The sequence below is a fragment of the Anguilla rostrata genome, chromosome 2 (assembly GCF_018555375.3).
Source record: "Anguilla rostrata isolate EN2019 chromosome 2, ASM1855537v3, whole genome shotgun sequence".
Lineage (NCBI taxonomy): Eukaryota > Metazoa > Chordata > Actinopteri > Anguilliformes > Anguillidae > Anguilla > Anguilla rostrata.
This window is the reverse complement of record NC_057934.1, coordinates 58,386,756-58,408,496: the sequence shown is the minus strand read 5'-3', so window position 1 is coordinate 58,408,496 and position 21,741 is coordinate 58,386,756. Positions and strand designations below refer to the sequence as shown.

At 50.4% G+C, this 21,741-nt stretch overlaps 1 protein-coding gene across 2 annotated transcripts in view; it reads left to right on the top strand.

The window, feature by feature from the left end:
- The window catches only part of b3gntl1 (UDP-GlcNAc:betaGal beta-1,3-N-acetylglucosaminyltransferase-like 1), a 68,649-nt gene that overhangs the window by 16,773 nt on the left and 30,135 nt on the right, over positions 1 to 21,741 (top strand). For both annotated transcript variants that reach the window (XM_064324743.1, XM_064324745.1), the window contains one exon: positions 6,357 to 6,452. In XM_064324743.1, the coding sequence (XP_064180813.1) occupies positions 6,357 to 6,452 (96 nt within the window). The remainder of the gene's footprint in view (positions 1 to 6,356; positions 6,453 to 21,741) is intronic.

Genomic DNA, 21,741 nt, shown 5'->3' with positions numbered 1-21,741 from the left:
GAGTGTGTGTGTGTGTGTGTGTGTGTGTGCGCACGTGTGTATGTGTGTGTGTGTGTGTGTGTGTCAGTGTGCTGTAGAATGCACTTGGCATGGCACGGAAAGTGATGTGCAAACCGAGGTCAGTGATGGGGGTGTGTTACCGCAGAGATGGCAGCCGTTACTGCTGACGATGGAAAGGAAATGAAAGAGATTGGTTCAGCTATGCAGAGCACGATTTTTACTATTTTAAGTTCTGTTTTTGGAATCTGCGGATTAGATGAGCTTCGCAGAGAAAGGGGATTTTTCCCTCTCCCTCTCTCCTCCCCCTCTCTTTCCTCCTCTGTCTCTCTCTTCCCCCTCTCACTCACCCTTTCTCTGGAATCTCTCGCTCCCTCTCTTTCTCTCCACTTTTCTTCTCTCTTCCACCTCCCAACTTATCTGACACGATTAGGTGCAAGAAACTGTAGCAGCACCTGGAAACAGTTGCCACTTCCTGATTTTTGCAAAGGCTTGTGGGTACCTCATATTGCCTCCAGGCTTCAGTGAGCCTAATGGGCCAGTGGACTGCCCTGGACCAATAGAAGCCTGAGCACCCTGTTTGTTCTGAGCTCTGATAGGCTAGCTGAGTCCGGGCAGGGGGTCAGACTGCTTTTAGAATCTGACGGAGGGGGCCGTGTTGTAACCCGGTACTGGGGTCATCCCCGCTCCAGTTCGGGAGAAGGGTCACCGTCCCGCTTCGTCTGAAGGCCTTCCAGCATGAGCTCATCCGCAAGCGTGGCCAGCAGGGATCTGGACTCGAACCCGCAACCCCTCCCCAACCCCGCATGGGGCCCTGCTTCCAGCATTTTTACAGCTGTGACATCACTGTAAGGCAGCTGGCTGAGGAGGCTGCTGATTGGACAGCAGCTCCTCACCCTTACATAAATGAAGTATGTGGCAATATATTGTGAACATTCACAATTTTTTAACAATATATTTCCTCGGTATAACTCGCAGCAGTGGTAATGTAGTACAATATTCGAAAGTAGCTATACTTTGTATGCTTGCAAATACATTATAAAGTGCTGTGATATATATTTTCGATAACATTTTCAGTGTGTCCTGTGTCTGTAAGGGGGCCCTCTGGAGGTTCCCGAATGGTGCCAGACCTGTCGAAACTGAGACGGGTCCCCCGCCCAAACGGGAACGGGCCCGGTGGCGTCCAGCGGAGGTCACCGTCTGTTTTGCGTTTGCGCTTTGCGTGGGCTTTTAATTGAAACGGTTCTTTCGCGTTCTTTCGTGTCTGCCTGCCTCTTCCTGTGCTGCAAGGTTTATGCCTGCAGAAAACCCATAGCGGGGGTGGGAGGGGCACGTTGTCACGGATACTGGAGAGGTCAATGGGCCCAAATGAAGAGAAATTAGTCCCGTTGGGAGCGACGCCTTTGCGGACGGATACTGAGAGGTCATGGCCGCAGATGAGGAATCGTGTCTTTCGTATGGGACGCTGAAAGCATTTGTGTGAGATGTTTTAGGATGTTTCTGAGATCTCAGGGCCTGAGTGTCATGTGTAGTCTGGACTGTACATTTCTGTATTGTGATAACTCTGGACTTAGATTGTGTGTGATTGTATTTGATTCTAGGACTGTTTCTGTTAGATTCAGGGGCCATATGATTATGTTAGATTCTGGGACTGTTAGATTCAGTGGTAGTGTGATTGTGTTAGATTCTGGGACTGTTAGATTCAGGGGTTGTGTGATTGTGTTAGATTCTGGGACTGTTAGATTCAGGGGTTGTGTGATTGTGTTTGATTCTGGGACTGTTAGATGCTGTTAGATTCAGGGGTGCTGTGACCGTCAGTCAGACTCAGGGGCTGTGTGTTAGGCTCGGTTAGGCGGCCTGTACTCCTGTCACTCAGGTAACGCCGTGTTAACAGAGTCAGTCTGGAGACAGCAGCACATGTGCAGGGCAGCGAGGGGTCAGGCCCAGCGTAGCATTTCATTACACCCCCCCCACACACACACACACACACACACACACACACACACACACTCTCCCCGCATTTGGAATTCATTACAGCCTGTCAGAATTTTGCAGTAATTAAAAAAGAATCCACTTTCATAGGTCATTTACAGATTTATGGGCATGCCTCTCTCTCTCTTTCTCTCCCCCCCCCTCCTTCTTCCCCATCTTTCTCTTTCTGTCTCTATCCCTTTTCCTTGCTCTCTCTCTCCCTTTTTCTTGTTCTCACTCCTTGCTGTCTCTCTCTCTCACTCTCCCCTGTCTCTCACTCCCTGTTTCCCTCTCTCCACCCCCCCCTCTCAGGCATGGGGCGTGACCCCAGAGGTCATGCGGGGTGTGGGGGAGAGTTGGCTGGGGTGGGTGGGGTTCTGCTCTCTAGCTGTGTAAACAGGGGCAGATTTAGGGCCCCTGTGGCCTCTCATCACTGTGTCCTGTCATCAGAACAGCTTTGTTTTGTTTAGCTTTTTTCCACAGTTCGGCCATCTTTGGTTCAGTGCTAAATAAAGGTCCGATGGTCCTGGATAAGTTGTTCTGTCGTTGGTGTTTGAGGCCTGTTTGAGAGTGCGTGTGGCTGAACCTCACGCTCTCCTCCTGCGGAGAAAGCACGCTGCACAGTCACGCCTGTCATGCACCTCTGCCCCCCCCCCCCCCCAAAACATGTCCTAGTAATCACACGGTAATGTCATCCGTGTCCCTGCAATCACACGGCAATGTCAGCCGTGTCCCTGTAATCGCATGCTAATGTCAGCCGTGTCCCTGTAATCTCACTGCCATGCCGGCCCCCGTTCCTTGTAATCATGTGGAAATGTCAGCCGTGTCCCTGTGTGCCTGTGTGCCGAGGCTGTGTCGGCTCCCATTGTCCTGCGTTAATGTCAGCCGTGTCCCTGTGTGCCTGTGTGCCGAGGCTGTGTCGGCTCCCATTGTCCTGCGTTAATGTCAGCCGTGTCCCTGTGTGCCTGTGTGCCGAGGCTGTGTCGGCTCATTGTCGCGTATGTAGCCGTCCTGTTGCCTGTGGACAGGTGGTCGTCATTTCCTCGTAATCGGCCGTGTCTGATAACTGCAGTGTCGGCGTGTCGTGTAACTCACACAACAGCGTGACCTCAGTGAGACAGATGGTTGTTTTCCTGTCAAATAGCAGTTATTAGTTTTGTGTTCACACACAAACCACATGCAGCACACACAGCACAGCACACACACACACACACACACACATGCATGCATGCACACAGGCGAACAGGCACACACACACACTCACACACGCAGTCTTCCAGGCATGCTGATTGACGGCGGCCGTGGTGGACCCGGCCCTCGGTGACCCGAGAGACCGTTTGCGTCTGATACAGTCGGGGTGCTGAAGCGCGCGGAGGTGCGGGGCGGGGGGTGGGAGCAGAGAGAGCGCGGGACGGGGGGTGAGTTATTCCGGGTGCAGAGCGCGCGCTGCCCTGTCATTGGGCGGAGAGCGCCGGCGGCCGCCGCCCGGAGGCCTGTAATTCGGGCTCTCTGATCACAGCCCGCCGGTCGCCATGGCTGCAGCTCTAGCCCTATATATACCATCCCAGCAGCCCCTCAAATTGCCCTCCTCCCACGCTATCATCGCACTGCCCCGCTGCAGCTGGACCGAAGGCTCGCGCGTGTGTGTGTGTGTGTGTGTGTGTGCACGTATGTGTGTGTGTGTGTGTGTGTGTGCACGTGCACGTGCACGTATGTGTCCGCGTGTGCGTGCGTGTGTGTGTGTGTGCACGTGCACGTATGTGTCCGCGTGTGTGTGTGGTGTACGTATGTGTCGTGTGTGTGTGTGTGTGTGTGTGTGCACGTGCACGTATGTGTTCGCGTGGTGTGTGTGCGTGTACGTATGTGTCCGCGTGTGTGTGTGTGTGTGTGTGTGTGTGCACGTGCACGTATGTGTCCGCGTGTGCGTGTGTGTGTGTGTGTGTGTGTGTGTGTGTGTGTGTGCACGTATGTGTCCGCGTGTGCGTGTGTGCATGTGTGTGTGTGTGTGTGTGCCTGTGTATGTGTGTGCACATGTGTTTGTGAGTGTGTGTGCATATGCTACTGTTGGACCAAGGTATATGTGGGGAGTGTGTGTGTGTGTGTGTGTTTGAGGGGTAAAGGACAGGGCGTGTAGTGGTTTATATGTACACACATATGGTTAATTTAACATGATGTGATCCTATTACTAGTAATGTTCATGTTTATGAATTGTGGGTGGGGTGTGTTTGTTTTTGTGTGTGTGTGGGCACGTACGTGTGTGTGTGGGCACGCGTGCACACGTGTGTTTAAGCCAGCCCCTAAATGGCTGTGGTCAGTGCCCAGGCTTGGCTTCCCCTCCCCCTCCTCTCTGGTTAACCTCAGGAAGATGGCTCAGCTGCTGCGTTGGGCTACTGTTCGACTACCGTTGGTCTGGTCGGGATTCGAACCGGCTGAATTAGATATTATTATTGCTGTTTTTTTAAATATATATATAGATATATATTTAGATTGAATTTGCAGATGGCTTCAGTCTTTTGCTTTCCGCAGGAGTCTAAATTGCAGGTTAGAAACGCTGAGTTTCAGGTTGTTAAATTACAGCGTTTCGGTAAAACCTCTGTTTCTGCAGACAGCAAACCTGCAGTCTCCATTTTTACTGTTCCCTAACCTCCGTACTCTCCAGGGGACAGCTGTTTACCCAGCACAGTTTTTAAAGGTGCTTGGACGTCCACAACGGTTGGATCTATTTTGTGACCAAAATGTACTTAACCCTTAAGGTTTGAACTTAAGGTGTAAGATTATAAATATGTGATTAGACTTCTTAATGGAACATTTGAATGCTGATGTCACAATCACTGCTGGTAATTGTACTAAATGTTCAGTTCAGCACACTGATGTAGGATTTTGAGAAAACATTCCAACGTTTACCCATAACACATGGCATTCACATGCATCTCGTATCCAGATTGTATCTAGATATGATTTAGCCATTAACATTCTCACGTACCGTTAATATGCGTCCTCTATGTGGGCACTAATGCACACAGATGTGTACCCTCTGTATGCTAACGTATACCGTGTAATGCATGTATTTGCACAGTGCCACACTTTGTGCTCACTTTGTCTCCGTGCTACTGCACCCTGGATTTGAAATGAAGCAGTGAGTGTGAGGTTAAAGTGCAGGCTGTCAGCTTTAACTCCAGTGTGTTTACATCCATTCCGGGTGATCCGTTGAGGAATTACAGCCCCATTTATACGTAGTTGGCCGGCTGTGTATCAGTGCTTCATTCGTCAAACTGATGTGAGAGCATCTGCTCAATGCATGGACGTACTGGCAGACCGGAGAGACAGAGTGAGACAGAGTGACTGTGACCCGGACCTCCTGACCGTTTGGTCCTGCTGCGGTCGCCCGCTGCGTTCAGTCTGTCCTGTCTGCGCAGAAGCAGACGCAGACGCAGAGGCTGCGCAAACGCTGTGCAGACGTGCATGGGTACCACATCACATGGAGTCCATTCAGACTCCTTCCTGTGGAGGGAAACTTTTCGAAAAATAAAAATGAAAAAGGACAAGAGGTGCCTCTCTTATTCAACCCATCTGTGAAAATACATCCCTGGTTTTTAGATTCAGTAACGCGCCGTTCCCATAGCAACACAGGCAGCACGGCTCAACTCCGCCTCTGCCAATCTGGGTGGGTGGGTCTCCAAGATCACAGATACAGAAACACAGGGACTCACGCACGCACGGATATGCACATTCACACCCACACTCACACATGCACACCCCCCCCACACACACACACACACACACACACACACACCACCCCCACCCCCACCCCACACACACACACACACACACACTCACGCACCACGAATGCACATTCACACACACACTCACACACAACACACCCCCCCCCCACACACACACACACACGCACACACAGACATGAAAACATGCGCTGTACTGTCAGTTGAATTGAGATCTTGCTCGCCAGCAGAATTGTTTTGTCTCTTACGTTCAACATTGATGATGATGGTGGCATGCGTGTGGAAGTACAGATGAAGATGCATTTGTGTGTGTTTATTAGTGCATGCAATTTCTTTTAAACTATGACACATTAGTTCTGTTGTAATGCAGGCAGTTTCGGTATCTGTAACATCTGTTAAATGAATAAACATTTGGTCACACAAAAACAAAACATCTGTTTAATGAATAAATATTTCATGGAGAGCAGTTGCAGATGATGACAGTGACAAAGCAGATGGAGCTGATTCTCTCCGTCTCTCTCTCTCTCTCTCTCCCCCTCTCCCCTTTTCTTTCTCTCTCCCTCCCTCTCCCCATCTCTCTCTCTCTCCTCCTTCTCCCTCCCTTTCCCCCCTCTCTCCCCCTCCATCTCTCTCTCTCTCTGTGTGCAGATTGTTGGGTGCCGGGTTCGTAGGATACCTGAGGGTTCTACAGAGCGCTATACCCGTTGGATCAACACCCTGAGTCAAGAACAGCTCCTAACACAGGTACTGTACCACCCCCAACCAATCAGCATCATCAGTACTGTACCACCCCCAACCAATCAGCATCATCAGTACTGTACCACCCCCAACCAATCAGCATCATCAGTACTGTACCACCCCCAACCAATCAGCCCCACCAGTACTGTACCACCCCCAACCAATCAGCACCACCAGTACTGTACCACCCCCAACCAATCAGCACCACCAGTACTGTACCACCCCCAACCAATCAGCCCCACCAGTACTGTACCACCCCCAACCAATCAGCATCATCAGTACTGTACCACCCCCAACCAATCAGCATCATCAGTACTGTACCACCCCCAACCAATCAGCATCATCAGTACTGTACCACCCCCAACCAATCAGCCCACCAGTACTGTACCACCCCCAACCAATCAGCCCACCAATACTGTACCACCCCCAACCAATCAGCACCACCAATACTGTACCACCCCCAACCAATCAGCACCACCAGTACTGTACCACCCCCAACCAATCAGCACCACCAGTACTGTACCACCCCCAACCAATCAGCCCACCAATACTGTACCACCCCCAACCAATCAGCCCACCAGTACTGTACCACCCCCAACCAATCAGCACCACCAGTACTGCACCACCCCCAACCAATCAGCACCACCAGTACTGTACCACCCCCAACCAATCAGCCCCACCAGTACTGTACCACCCCCAACCAATCAGCACCACCACTACTGTACCACCTCCAACCAATCAGCATCATCAGGACTGTACCGCCTCCAACCAATCAGCACTACCAGTACACTAAACCTCCAAACAATCAGTCCCGCGATCACACCCATCCCACTCACCCTTTGTGACCTCGCTTTGACATCACCCCCTCTAAACCGGACTGTTGCTTGTGAAGTGTTTCCCTGTATGAGATGACATCTCTGTGGTGTAGCTCAGTTTCACGGTGTGGATTCAGCCTCTGTGTTCTGCGGTTTATGGCAGTGATGCTTTCTGCTGTTAGATAGATGAATCTGAGGGGAGGAAATACATGTGTGTTTATGAGAGTGCAAAAACTGAGCGGAAAAATGTGTCCCTGCGTTAAAACAGATTGCTGTGTTTTGATCTTCCCTTCCTTGGCTTCACACACACGCTCACACACACACGCTCTCTCTCTCACACACACACTGCATTGCATTTAGCTCATGGTCTTATCCACAGCCAACTACAAACATTCATCTCTAAGTGTATGCATTTCTAGCACACACACCCCATACACACACACACACACACACACACACACACACATATGCACAAACACAAGCATAAACACACACAGGCTGCAGTACCACACAGCTTCTCCAGACCGACCGTTCTCCGAGGCCTCCCGTGGCCTGTGTTAGCCCACGAGGGGCGGGCAGAGTGGGGCTGGGAGTGGCTCTTTCTCCCTGGTACTGAGTTATTACAGTAATTAGCGACAGATAGCGCTGCGAGCCCCTCCACAGCTCCCCGCCGGCCTGTCCGTAAACAGGCCTCTCTCTGTTTACTCGACCCTTTGATTTATCAGCCGTGGTGCGGCTCAGGGGGGAAAGGCGCTCGTATTACATTTCTTAATAAAACACACCCCTCCCTTTGGAAACACACCGACCAAAGGTCCCGGTTAACCCTTTACCGCTTCCAGCTCAGCCCTGCTTATCCAACGGAGAGGAATGAGTGAAGTGTGTGGTGTGTGAGAGAGAGAGTGAAGGGGGTCTTTATTTGCATGTGTGTGTGTGTGTGTGTGTGTTTTATGTGTGTCTACATATCTGTGCTTGTGTGCTTGTGACTGCCACATTCTCACTGATGAGGAAAAAGGGGGGTTGAACACACACATGGTCGCCGTGTGTCACCCCCCCCCCCCACTGTTGTGGAGCCCTCAGATCTCCCTTGGAGTTGGTCCTGCCGAACTGAGACATTCTGTGTGTGTGTGTGTGTGTGTTTGTGTGTGTGTGTGTGTGTGAGTGAGTGAGTGAGTATGTGTTTGCGCGTGTGTACACTCCCTGTCACTCACTCTCATTCCCACACTGGTCCTGGTGAGAGAGGAGAGCAGCTCTAACTTATTACAGGACAGAGTCTGCCGCAGAACAATGACTCTCTTCACAGCCTGAGCTAGCCGTACACTAAGAGCCCTAAACCTGTATGCGTGCAAACACACACACACACACACACACACACACACATTCTCGCATTGGCTCAGTGATGTTAGAGAGCCTCCTGTGAGTTCTCTATGATCTCAGAGGGGTGGATGTGGGACCCAGCTGTGGGCAGCGTGTGCGCGTGTGAGTGCGCGTGTGGGGTGTGTTGGGGGGTGGTGGGCGGTACAGCGTGCAGGGCAGCAGGCTCACAGCCTCAGTGCATGCAGGGGTACGCAGGGTTTGCATATGCATGTGCACGCCAGGGGCGCAGGAAGGGGGTGTCTCTGGGCTCACTGGCCCCGAACGCGGGGCCCCCTCCTGCGGTCTCCCCCTGTAATGTGCGTAATGAGCAGTTTCGGTGAAGTCTATTTTAAGATGCGGGCCCTGTGGGGGGGGAGGGGCGGAATTACACACGCTTGTGTAAGCCGTGTTCCGTTGGCCTGCCTCTGATCCGGCTTTGCGCCGCGGGCAGGAAGCTCGTGGCGGTATGAGCGCGCGGGCCTCTGTCCCGTCGCGGGCCTCCCCTCTGCCTGACCGAGGAGCGATGGGCCTGTAAACCCACAGCCGAGCACTGCCCCCCGCGTGCAGGCATCGCCAGGGCAACGGCTGGACCCTGGAGTTTGAGCAAGGTTCCGGAACTCTGCGAGGAGACCGGAGGGCATCATGGTTACTGTGGAATTCTGGAGAGGGAGAGAGAGGGAGAGTGTATGATAGCTGTGGAATTTTGGATTGAGAGTGTGTCTGGTGTTGGCATGGCAACTGTGGAACTCTGTTTGGAGTGTACGGTTACTGTGAAACCCTGGACTCGGAGCGCACGGCAACCATGGAATTTTGGTTCTTGAATGTAATGAGCGTGCGCGGTGACCGTGGAGCTCTCGGTGGCCGCGGCTTCGCAGCGTAACCGTGCAGCGCGTGTGGGTTGCCGTGGCGCTGGAGGTGCGCAGACGCAGTTTCGGATGTGGTGTCTCTGGTGGGTGGCGGTTTCGCTCAGCTGGAGCGTCGTCTGAAGTTGACAGATCGCAGCTCCGAGCTGATCGCGTCTTCTCCTTTGAACGAAAGCTTCCTGTCACCGAGGAAACCAGAGGCGGGAGGAAATGAAGCAAACTGCCCGCCAAAGTTCAAAGCCTTGGTGAAACCTCGTTTGCGAACGCGTTCATATTTCTGTGCGGTTCTTTCATTTCCACGTCTGTGCTTCGCCAGTTGGTTGCAGATGTTTGGGTATCCTGCTGTCTGTCTGCTGCTGGTTAAGTGGGCGGGGCGTCTGGATGGAGAGTGAGTGATTGGACAGGTTTGGCTGGGAAGCAGGAGCTGATTGGAGAAAGCACGTCGAGGAGATCACTGGTGTAGTACTTACAGTCTGAGGCCTTCTCCCTCTGAGCGAGTCCTCTGACTGTGAGAATAATGCACAATGCAAATATTGTGCTGGGCTCAGATGAGCAGTGACAGAACTCCTCCCCCTCATCCCCTTTCGCCCTCACTTGCCCCCTGGCCCCGCCCACAGCCCCGTCTGTAGCCCAGGCTGTTGTTTTAGCAGAGGGATGTGTGGTGTCCTGCTGCTGCCAGGAAAGGTGGGTTACGGGGCGTGAGGTGGGGGCGGGAGGGGGGTCACGCTCCGGGGGCCAGCACGGGACGCAGGGGTTTGAGAGGGATGAGTCACGGGGGCCAAGGAAAACAGGATGTGTACCTGGAGATGGTATTTTCCACAGAAACAAACTGGCGGAATGGAGAGCAGTGCACAGCAGGAGTGTGCACGTGCACACACACAGGAGGGAACAGTGTGCACACAGCGGGCGTATGGGTTTCAGCATTAGTGATTCCTGCACAGTGAATGGAAAGACCGTCGATTTTATTCATTTTTTTTCCCTGAGAGTAGTCCAGTTCTTTCGTGCAGTGCTATTAGCTAATTTGACACATCTCTCCCTCCTTCCCTTGCAGTGCGCTATAACTTCCTCCATTCTTCTTTTCAGAGAAAGGCCAAAAGATTAGGAGGGTACTCTGTTATGAATCAGACGAGAGCGCTCGCACTCTCCTGCTCTACCACCGCACACAGCCGCACACAGCCGCACACAGCCGCACACGAGTTTGATTGGTGCGCAGGAGGTCTTAGCAGCTTGTTGCAACGTTCTGTGCTTTTCATTCTCTGTGTCACAGCCCAGGGAAGGAGATGGAGAGTCTTTGAGAAAGATGTTCTACAAACCCAGGACTGGTCCAGTTGTAAAGATGTTCTCTAGAATATTTGAGAGAAGTTCTCCAGAACCTGAACCAGTCGGGGATTGATTCTAGTTTGTGGACTGTTTCTCACAGGCCAGAGTCTGAGATCCAGGCAGCTGAAGAGTGGGAGTACATGTATTTATTTAAAAGAAAAGGAAGAAAAGAGTGAGAGGACTGGCGTGCTTTCAGTCCACACCTTGGCCGTACTCTCCGTACAGCTGCTCCTCTCTCGTTGCGATCACCGCACTCCTCCGTCAAATAAAGGAATCCAAACATGAGCCGTGCCAAGACACCCCCCACACCCTCCACCCTTCAGCCCCCCCACCCCCCCACCCCTCCCCGCTCGGCCCCTTTTCAAACAGCATATTGAAAACAACTGTTTCCTATTTGGAGTTTTTTTTTCTTCTTCTTCTCCCCCACATCCTCTGAGGTTGCTCATAGGCTAACCATCTCCAGGGCTGTGGCAGCAGTGAGCGGGGGGGAGGGGGGGCTGGTGAGCCCAGAGAGAGGGACCAGGTCATGGTGCCCCCCTCTCCCCCCCCTCCCAGGAGAGAGGTGCAGAGGCCTGCTCTTTTTGGGGGTGTGATAAATTATGTTTCCTGGTGACGTCCCATGTCAGGGAGCTAAAGTCTGTGACGCCGGTGTGCTGGGGTGCGAGCACAGCCCTAACGCTCCTTATGGCACGCGTCTTATCACAACAAAAGCAAGCGAGGAGGAGAGAGAGACCAGGAAGCCCCCGTGTCCTTGGAGGGCCTCTATCCCACAATGCCCCACACACACCTTTTAAATGACATTTCTGCCAGACCTACGCTGCTCACATATATTTACGTACAGTTAAGATTATGCAGCTGGATATTTACTGAAGCGATCCAGGTTTAGTGCCTTTGCTCAAGGGTGCAGTGGCAGTGCTCCCCCAGCTGGAGGTCGAACCTGTGACCTTGGAGCTGCAAGTCCAGCTCCCCTAACATTATGCTGCTCTCTCTTGCAGTAGCCCAGTCGGAAGGACACTCCATAAAATCACTCATTAACTGCTAGCGCACACATCCGCAGCGTCTTTGTGACCAGGGGAAGTTCAAAACTTCAGCAGATCCCGTCCATTTGAATATCACACTCCTTTTATAAGATTGCCCTGTTGTCTTTTTTGTGCTCCTGCCCTGTCTGGCTGCAAAGGGGATTTTTGGATATTTCAGTGCAGTAAAAGTTATAAAAACAGTACCCAGGGCCCTGGCTGGTGGATGAGGTCACGTCTGAGGGAGAGGGACTCGGTCAAGAGGCATGAGAAAGCGGAGGCCGTACCGCGGTTCCCCTGCGGGTCCTGAGACGGGTGAATCCCCGAATCACGTCCCCGTCCGCATGGCAGGCCCAGAGCATAGGGCGCACGGTGAGAGATCAGGGGTGGGGAGCAGGGCGGGGATGGTATATGCCTTAGCTTCAGAGCCTTTTCTGGTTATTGGTCATTGAACGCTACTTGAAAAGGATTATATTTAAACAGTGGTCATATAAGATGTACACTCTCGGGACAAATAGCTGTCAATAGTTTTGGAGCAAGATCTGAAAGAATGTTGTTTGTATGCATATTCTTGTGTGTATGCTGTGAGTTTACATGGTCTAAGAAGTGTTTGTGTATTGTGTGTGTGTGTGTGTGTGCTGTGAGTTTACACACTCTAAGTAGTGTTTGTGTATTGTGTATGAGTCTCTGTGGAAGTGCTGTTTATTTGTGTGTTTATTTCTTTGAAAATATATTGTGTGTTTTCGTGTACACTTGTCTGCTAAATGTGTATTATATGTGCTTGTGACTGCGCTGTGCATGCATGTGTGTGTGTGTATGCATGTGTGCGTGTTTGTGTGTGTGTACATTTGCACTTGTATTTGTTTAAGCGGTATGTACTGTTATACGTGAGCCCAGTGTGTCCGTGCTAATGGCGTTGCGTTCGTGTTGTTGGTGGAGCCAACACAGCAGGGAGTAATATCCCCCATATTACAGCCTGATGACAGAGCCGTCACTCTAACTGTGCCAGGGGCGGAGAGGGTCATTACCAGCCAGACTGCCCCGGTGTGCGTGTGCTTGTCTGCTGACAGGCTGTGTCAGCGCAGGACAGCAATAAGGCGCTAACGAGGGCGCGCTGGCCGGCTAACGAGGGCACGCTGGCCGGCTAACGAGGGCGCGCTGGCCGGCTAACGAGGGCACGCTGGTCGGCTAACGAGGGCGCGCTGGTCGGCTAACGAGGGTGCGCTGGCTGGCTAACGAGGGTGCGCTGGCTGGCTAACGAGGGCGCGCTGGCCGGCTACGGAGGGTGCCCTGGCTGGCTAACGAGGGCACGCTGGCCGGCTAACGAGGGCGCGCTGGCCGGCTAACGAAGCCACGCTGGCCAGCTAACGAGGGTGCGCTGGCTGTTGTGCTGTTAGAAAGTTAACTTTCTTTGTCCCAATGTAATATGTAGAAACACGAAATGAACTGACAAAACTTTAGCTCTTGAACTGTGAGTCCTGGAACAAAACTGCTAGACTATTATTCCATCTGGTGTCAGCTGTCAGGCGGAAGGTTCTGGAAGCTGACTGGGGTGTCAGCCGCTCCTGCCTGACATCTCTCTGTCCCGGGAGCTGTCCTTTTGGCTGTCGCGTTGTTTACTTCATTTCCCCCCCCCCCCGATTTCTGAGTCCTGTTGTCTGTTTGTTACTCCCTATTCGGGCTGACCAATCAAATTAATGGTCCCATCTCTTTGGTCCTCAGTGTGGGCACAGCAAGGGTTCTCTGCACTCCTCAGTCTACCGGTTGTGCTGCACTATCATTGCCATGGCAATGGAGGTTTTACACAATAAGATGCACAAGCGCTACGAGCAAAACCCTCCTTTGATACAAGGTTTGATACGGTTGGAGCTGGGAGTATGGTCAGGGTTTGATACGGTTGGAGCTGGGAGTATGGTCAGGGTTTGATACGGTTGGAGCTGGGAGTATGGTCAGGGTTTGATACGGTTGGAGCTGGGAGTATGGTCAGGGTTTGATACGGTTGGAGCTGGGAGTATGGTCAGGGTTTGATACGGTTGGAGCTGGGAGTATGGTCAGGCTTTGATACGGTTGGAGCTGGGAGTATGGTCAGGGTTTGATATGGTTGGAGCTGGGAGTATGGTCAGGGTTTGATACGGTTTGATACGGTTGGATCTGGGAGTATGGTCAGGGTTTGATACGGTTGGAGCTGGGAGTATGGTCAGGGTTTGATACGGTTGGAGCTGGGAGTATGGTCAGGGTTTGATACGGTTGGAGCTGGGAGTATGGTCAGGGTTTTATACGGTTGGAGCTGGGAGTATGGTCAGGGTTTGATACGGTTGGAGCTGGGAGTATGGTCAAGGTTTGATACGGTGTGGAGCTGGGAGTATGGTCAGGGTTTGTGTATGCGTAACAGCATGGGTCTGTAGCTCAGTCCACTGTGTTTTTATCTGTCCGTTTTTAGACTGACGTTTGCTTTTTTTAACCGTCCGGTCGAGAAAAAAAGGGTCTGTTTGAACAGCGGTCGAAGGGCGGTTGGGACGGCGTCCCGGAGAGCGGCGAGCACAGCGGTTGAAGAGGCTGTTGTGCGGCCTGCGTCGCCTTGGTAACCCGGGCAGCTGGCTCTGTCCGCGCGTGACTCATGGACCAGCGATCCTCCTGCAGTAGTCATTATTTTTATTTTTTTCGGGAGAGTCTTTTTGGAATTTCCCTAAACCTGCAGCTGGGAGCAGAACGTCCCTGTAGTCTCGCCCCTCCTCGCTGGGGCGGCCTGTCTTGCTCCTCTGCCGCGAGGTGGAACAAATTCGGTTTGGGTGGGGTGGGGTGAGGAGGGAGGGGGCATTGAGGGGGAACTCACTCAGTGCCAAGAGCCCACACCACAGACAGTGTTGCCGTGGAGATGAAATCACACACATGCAGCAGACCTGGGGTTTGTTTAATGAATTCTCTCCCCTCTCTGTGTCTCTCTCAACTTCCTCTTTGCCCCTCTCTTTCCGTCTCGTCCTCTCTCCTCCCTTCTTTTCTCTTTCTTTCCCCTCTCATATCTGTCCATCCCTGAGGACATGTGTGTGTGTACTGGTGGAACAGGGTCCATCGATGAGTAAAAAAGTGTTATCACATCCTGCATACAGTGTGAATACTTTCCGAAGGGACTGTATGTATGCATGTGTATATGTGTTGGATTTGGTTGGATGGTGGCTTAACGATGTAGATGTTATTACTGTATAATTAAACCTGGCTGATTATCCATGGTTCAGGACACTCATTTATGACATTTGCAAATCAGTATTGCACAGGCTAAAATCTGTTCGTTGAAGCACAAATGGTCGCCTTCATCTGTATTTGTTTTTGCTTTAAATGTAGATTTTATTTCTCTCTCTTACCGAGAACGCCATTGTGGATTTAAAATGCTATTGAGCAGATTTATTCTTCTCATCGCATAACTCATCCTGCTGAACTGAAGCCACAGGAAACATCAGTGCGTTCAGTAAACATGGCTGCCAGAGTTAGCTGCTGACAGAAAATATAATTTCAGTGCAAATCGAAGTTGAGTTGGACGGCAACTTGTTTTCTCCTGGTTTTTCTGGAAGCGATTACCGAACCTTAAATGCGGTAATACGGCAGCGAATGCGTTGCTGTAAGGTACAATTTTTCCAAGTCTTTTATTTTTACAAACTGAACTTAGAGTCGCTGGAATCTGAACAAGGTCATCGCCCAGTGATCATAAAGGGGTTCAGCAGTGTTTGGGCCAGGAGAAAACCATAGTCTGCGTGTTAAGGCGTCATTTACAACCCAAATCTCACCTCAGTTATGAGCTGTTTATTTTTACTCCACTGTGAGAAAAGAGGTCATGTTAAAGAGAGGAGCTCAAGGCCACGGGTTAAATTTAGTAGGAATATGACTGCTATGATGTCACCTTACTAGAAGAAAACAGAGAGGGCCTCCTCCAATCATTGAGTATAGTGGTAACAACCAATTGAATAATGGCAGCAGTGATTGGTGGATGCGTTCTGATTATACTTCTGGGATCCTTGTGTGAATTTTCAGGATGTATAGCCAGAAAGTATCCACTTGGCGTAGCTGTATTGGCTGTTACGGTAAATGTTATTAGTGGGGCGCCTCTCTGTTTTTTGGGGGGTATTTGTGAGTAAGGTGAAAACTGCCTTATCCCTTCTTTATTGTATCAGTGCAGGATTTTAGAGCTAGAGCAACTAGTGGTGGAAAATCAGATCCAGAAAATGAAAGTCCTCCCCAGTATTTTGTTCCAACCCCCTGGATTTGCTAAGTATCACAATTCATCAGCCAGGAGTTAGTGAAAATCAGCTGGTTGAGTCCATGGGTGGAAGAAGCACATGGCAGGACTTTTACTTTCTGACCCCTGGACTTTCCACCTCTGCATCCCAGCATGCTCTCTGTCCCGGTAGCTGTGGTCTTCTGCCAGAGGCGGTGGTTTCCTGGCGACGGTGTGTAATTTGGTCACGACTCATAACGGAAGGAGCCGTGGTTGCTCTCAACGCCTGTGGCTGTGGCGTTGCGGGCCGGGGGAAACTCGACGTCTTTTAGCAGTTAGAGCCGTCGCCCCCCAGCGTGCTGCTCACTTAACGTTAGTGCCACGTGACTCAACTTACACGCTCTCTGTGCAGGAGAGAGAGCCCCCTCTCTCTTTCCCTCTCTCCCTCTCTCCCTCTCTCTTCCTCCCTGTCCCTCTCTCTGATTTCAGTTCTGCCTTTTGAGTTTGTTTATTGGTTATCAGAATGACGCAATACATTTTTGAATTTTTCTAGAATTTGTCTCTCTTCTCACTCTCAGTCTTTCTTCTTCTTTCTGTAACTGTTTCTGCTGTCCATTACTATTTTCTTTTTCTCCCTCTTTCCCCACACTCTCCTACTCATTGACATCCCTCTTATTTTTCTCTCTCTTTTAGTTCCATCCTCATTCTCTTCTCTTCTCTGTTTTACTCCTCTTTCTTTATCTCTATTCTCTTTCTCCCTCTTTCTCTCACACTCTCTTTTTCATTCCTCTTTCTCTCTTTTAGTTGCTCCCTTGGTTCTCCCACTCCTCATTAGCACTCTTATCTTTCCATCAGTATCTACATATGTATTCATCCCTGTCCCTCTGGCAGTGGCCCAAGCCCTGTTCCTGGACGTCTACCATCCTCTATGTTTTAATTTTAACCGTAATATGGCACACCTGATTCTACTCATTAGCAGCTCAGTGAGATCTCCAGCTGTTGAATGAGGTCTGCTTTGTTACGGTTGGAGTGAAAACCTACAGGACGGTAGATCTCCAGCTGTTGAATGAGGTCTGCTTTGTTACGGTTGGAGTGAAAACCTACAGGACGAATTCTAGTGTTGAGGAGGTGTGTTCTGTAGTAGGAAACCTACAGGCATAGATCTCTACTTTCAGTGAGGTGTTCTGTAGGTGGTGCCTACAGCAGTATCTCTAGCTGTTGAGTGAGGTGTGCTTTGTTAGGGTTGAAGTGAAAACCTACAGGACACTAGATCTCCAGGACCAGGGTTGGTTACTGAGGCTCTATGGTATCTCTCTCAGGTGATCTGTCTCTCCCTTCGTCTGTCTCAATCCATGCTTCAGCTGTATGCAAACCGCACGTGGGCACACACTGGCCATCAGGGTTCCTGTCATGAGAACGATGAGTGAGAAGTGTGCGGTTTGGGTCACGACTCACTTTATCTCTGTCTCCCTCTCTCACTCTTTCTTCCCCTCTCTCCCTCTCTCATTCTCTCCCCCACTCCCTTCCTTCTTTCCTTTCATCTCTTCGACAGAAATGAGGGTGTGCTTTGTGGTTTGCAGTGGTGTTTTTGAGATGTGTTCCAGATTGCTCGTGCTTAGCATGGCTGCGTAAGAGCTGAAGTAGGCCTCTCTGCTCCTGTATGCAGGAACGTTTGAACCTCGCGTGAGTTTGAGCTGAAGAGCTGTATGGCATGCATGACAACACGACGACACAAGAACAGCACACACACACAAAGCACCACACCACAGACACACACACACCACACGACCACAACACAAACAAAACACACACCACACACAACACACACACGCCACACACACACACACCACAACACATACACACACACAAACACAACCACACACACAACACACACACCGCCACAACCACACACACATAAACACACACACCAAACACACACACACACAGCACACACACACACACCACACACAACACACACACACACACACACACACACACACACACAACACATAAACAGCACACACAAACACACACACACACACACACACACAAACACATAAACATGCACACACACATAAACACACACACACGCACACACACACACACATAAACACACACAAAAACACACACACACACACACACATAAACATGCACACACACACATAAACACACACACAAACACACACACACACACACACACACACATAAACACACACACAAACACACACACACATAAACATGCACACACACACACCACACACCACGCACACGCACACGCACACACACACAGAGCATGACCATGGCTGTGTCTTGGCAACTGTGATGGTTATTACATCCATCCCTAACTGAATTTCCAGTTGGGCCACAAATCATTTTTGGAGAATTTTTGCTGAGGGAGAGCGAGAGTGAGATAGAGAGAAAGAAAGAGAGAGAGGGAGGGAGAGAGAGAGAGAGATGCTTGTGTTGCAGTTAGTTCTTAAATTAGATTGCGTAAGGGTTTACTTATAATGATCTGGAATTTGAATTAGAGAAACTGAATGATCTTGACAGGCTTTGGACCACGCCTGCCCGCCAGACCCTGGGGCCTGGGTGTGAATATGTGTGATTTGTCCTGTAACGTACAGGATCCGTGGAGCGGTGATCGTAACGCACGCGGTTTGGTGTGTGGAGAGCGGGGGATGGGATAGAGCCCGCCGCGTGACAAACTCTTCCTCCAGAGAGGAAGAGGAGCTCGCTGTAATCTACGGGGATGAAGCGAAACAGATGTCCCGCGGAAAGAGATGTGGCATTTTTCTGCCGTGAAATCATAACCCAAGGCCCTCTCCCGTTCCCCCGCGTGCTGTATCTTTAGAGTGCACTCACTCACTTACACAATTTCTCACACGCACATGCACACGTACAGAGACGCAGAAGTTTGAGTGATGTACAGTAGCTTCCAAAAGCAGGTGGAGGTCAGAGGTCATCACTCTGGCAACTATTTGAGTTACATTTGTCCAGAAAGAGGGAGACGTCGGCTCTCTACTGTATCCCAGTACATCATCATGCACCATGCACAGTAAATTTCTCTGGCTTTGATTTATTCCCAAATCCAGGGCAAATCTCTGTCCTCGATATACCTCTCACTTCTTTCAGAGTGAGCACATTTCTCTTCTCCAAAAATACACACACCACAGCTCCAACAGACCTGCATACACACCACAGCTCCAACAGACCTGCACACACACCACAACTCCCACAGACCTGCACACACACCACAACTCCCACAAAGCTGCACACACACCACAACTCCCACAAACCTGCATCACACCACAACTCCCACAGACTGCACAAACACCACAACTCCACAGACTGCACACACCACAGAACTCCAAAAACCCCTGCATACACACCACAACATCCACAGACCTGCATACCAACCACAACTCCCAAGACCTCATCTCAAGACCCCAACTCTCCCAAGAACTGCACACACACCACAAACTCCCACAACTTGCACACACACCACACTCCACAACTGCAACACACCACAACTCCACAACTTGCACACACACCACAACTCCCACAGACCTGCATCACACACCACAACTCCCACAGACCTGCACACACACCACAACTCCCACAGACCTGCACACACACCACAACTCCCACAAACTTGCACACACACCACAACTCCCACAAACCTGCATACACACCACAACTCCCACAGACCTGCACACACACCACAACTCCCACAGACCTGCACACACACCACAACTCCCACAAACCTGCATACACACCACAACTCCCACAGACATGCAACACACCCAATTCCCAAAACTGCACACACACCACAATTCCCACATACCTGCACACACACCCCAACTCCCACAAACGTACACACCCCTATTCCCCCAAACATGCACACACCCCCATTTCCCCAAATGTGCACACACCCATTCCACCAAACGTGCACACACCCCCATTTCCCCAAACGTGCACACACCCCCATTCCCCCAAACATGCGCACACCCCCATTTCCCCAAACGTGCACACACCCCCATTCCCCCGAATCATTTTAGCCTTTCGTTCCACATCACCTGCTCTCAGAGAGGGGGCTCTGGTATGTTAGTGTGTGTGTGTGTGTGTGTGTGTGTGTGTTGTGATAGAAAACAAGCTGCTTATTGTGTTTAACTATATTATGTAACATTACATTACAGGCATTTGGCAGACGCTCTTATCCAGAGCGACGTACAACAAAGTGTATTACTGTAACCAGGGACAAGTGTGTTGAAAACCCTAGAGGGAAGTACAGTTCCAAGTGCAGGGAGCGACCGTGTAGTTTAACTTGGACCCTGTAGGTTAATCTGATGAACACAAACAAAAGCAGCAAAGCAGTCAATGCAAATAATTCAGACAATAATTAAACAAGTAGGCACAAGTGCAATAACTAAAATAAATAAAAATAAACAGCTTACCTAGCTACATACCTAAGCTTACATAGCCAATTAAAGACTACAGGGAGGTAGGGATGGGTGGGGAGAGGTGCAACCTGAAGAGGTGAGCAGAACGGAGGGGTCTGGCTGGCATGTAGGGTTTGAATATCTTATGGAGGTATGCTGGGGCTGACCCTTTGACTGCCTGGTATGCTAGGACCAATGTTTTGAATTGATGCGAGCCATAACAGGCAGCCAGTGGAGGGTAGTGAGCTGGTGGGTGACATGGGAGTGTTGTCCATCACAACTCCAAGATTCTTAACACAGGGTGATGATGTCACTAAGGTGTCCCCTAGGGAAATGGAGAAATCAAGGAGGGGAGAGGTTAGAGCAGGAATGAAGATTAGCTCCGTCTTACCTGGGTTGAGCTTTAGGTGAGTGTATAAAATGTATTTTTATGTGTTTATAACAAAACTATGTATGTAACTAATTGTGCAAAATGGAAAGGTACTGGGAATGGGCGGCCTTTGAGGAAGAAGACATGTGGATGAGCTAAGGGAGTCAGATAGATAAAGTTCTGGGCATCCCTCCAAGTTTCAACTGCAACAGTTTTTGGTGCAAAGAGGGAGACAAGAAGCTTGCCACAGGTGTCTGAGAAGGTCACGATTATGTGAACATGATTTGAGGGATACTTTGTAAATGGAGTAAAATTCATAGTTAAAAAAGTACGCTTGCTATAAGCATATAATCAGGTGGTATATGTATGACCATTGCTTACAAATTATCACATCCTAATCAATAGCCTGTGTGATTATATTTAAAACTGCATGTTTTGTGTATAATGCCAAATGAAGACAAGCTGTACAAAGCAGGATTGTATTCAAAGGGAGAATAAGAAGTTATATTAAGAAGAGACACCCTCCCTGGCCGTGAGGCGCTAGGAAACTAGGTGTTTCGTCAAGGTTTCTGGGGTGAAACAAAAAAGGTTCTCAGGCAAGCAGAAAGTTGGTATGGGTGGGAGAGTAAGAAAGAGTCATGCCACGCAAATCACCTCATAGAAAGATATAAGAAGCGGAACTTGTAAACAGAAGTTTGAGACTCTCTTCTCGAACTCTGTGATGAGCGCTTGAACATTTTCTCCTGTTTGGCCAAATAAAAGTTATATTGCTGAATTACTCTGCGACCTGCCTGAGTTGAAGGTAAAATCCACGACAGTGTGTGTGTGGTGGGGGGGGGGGGTCTGTTAAGGGGAGCTGGTAGGGGCTTGAAGTACACTGGCACATGCTAAGATTTATTTTTTTATTGAAAG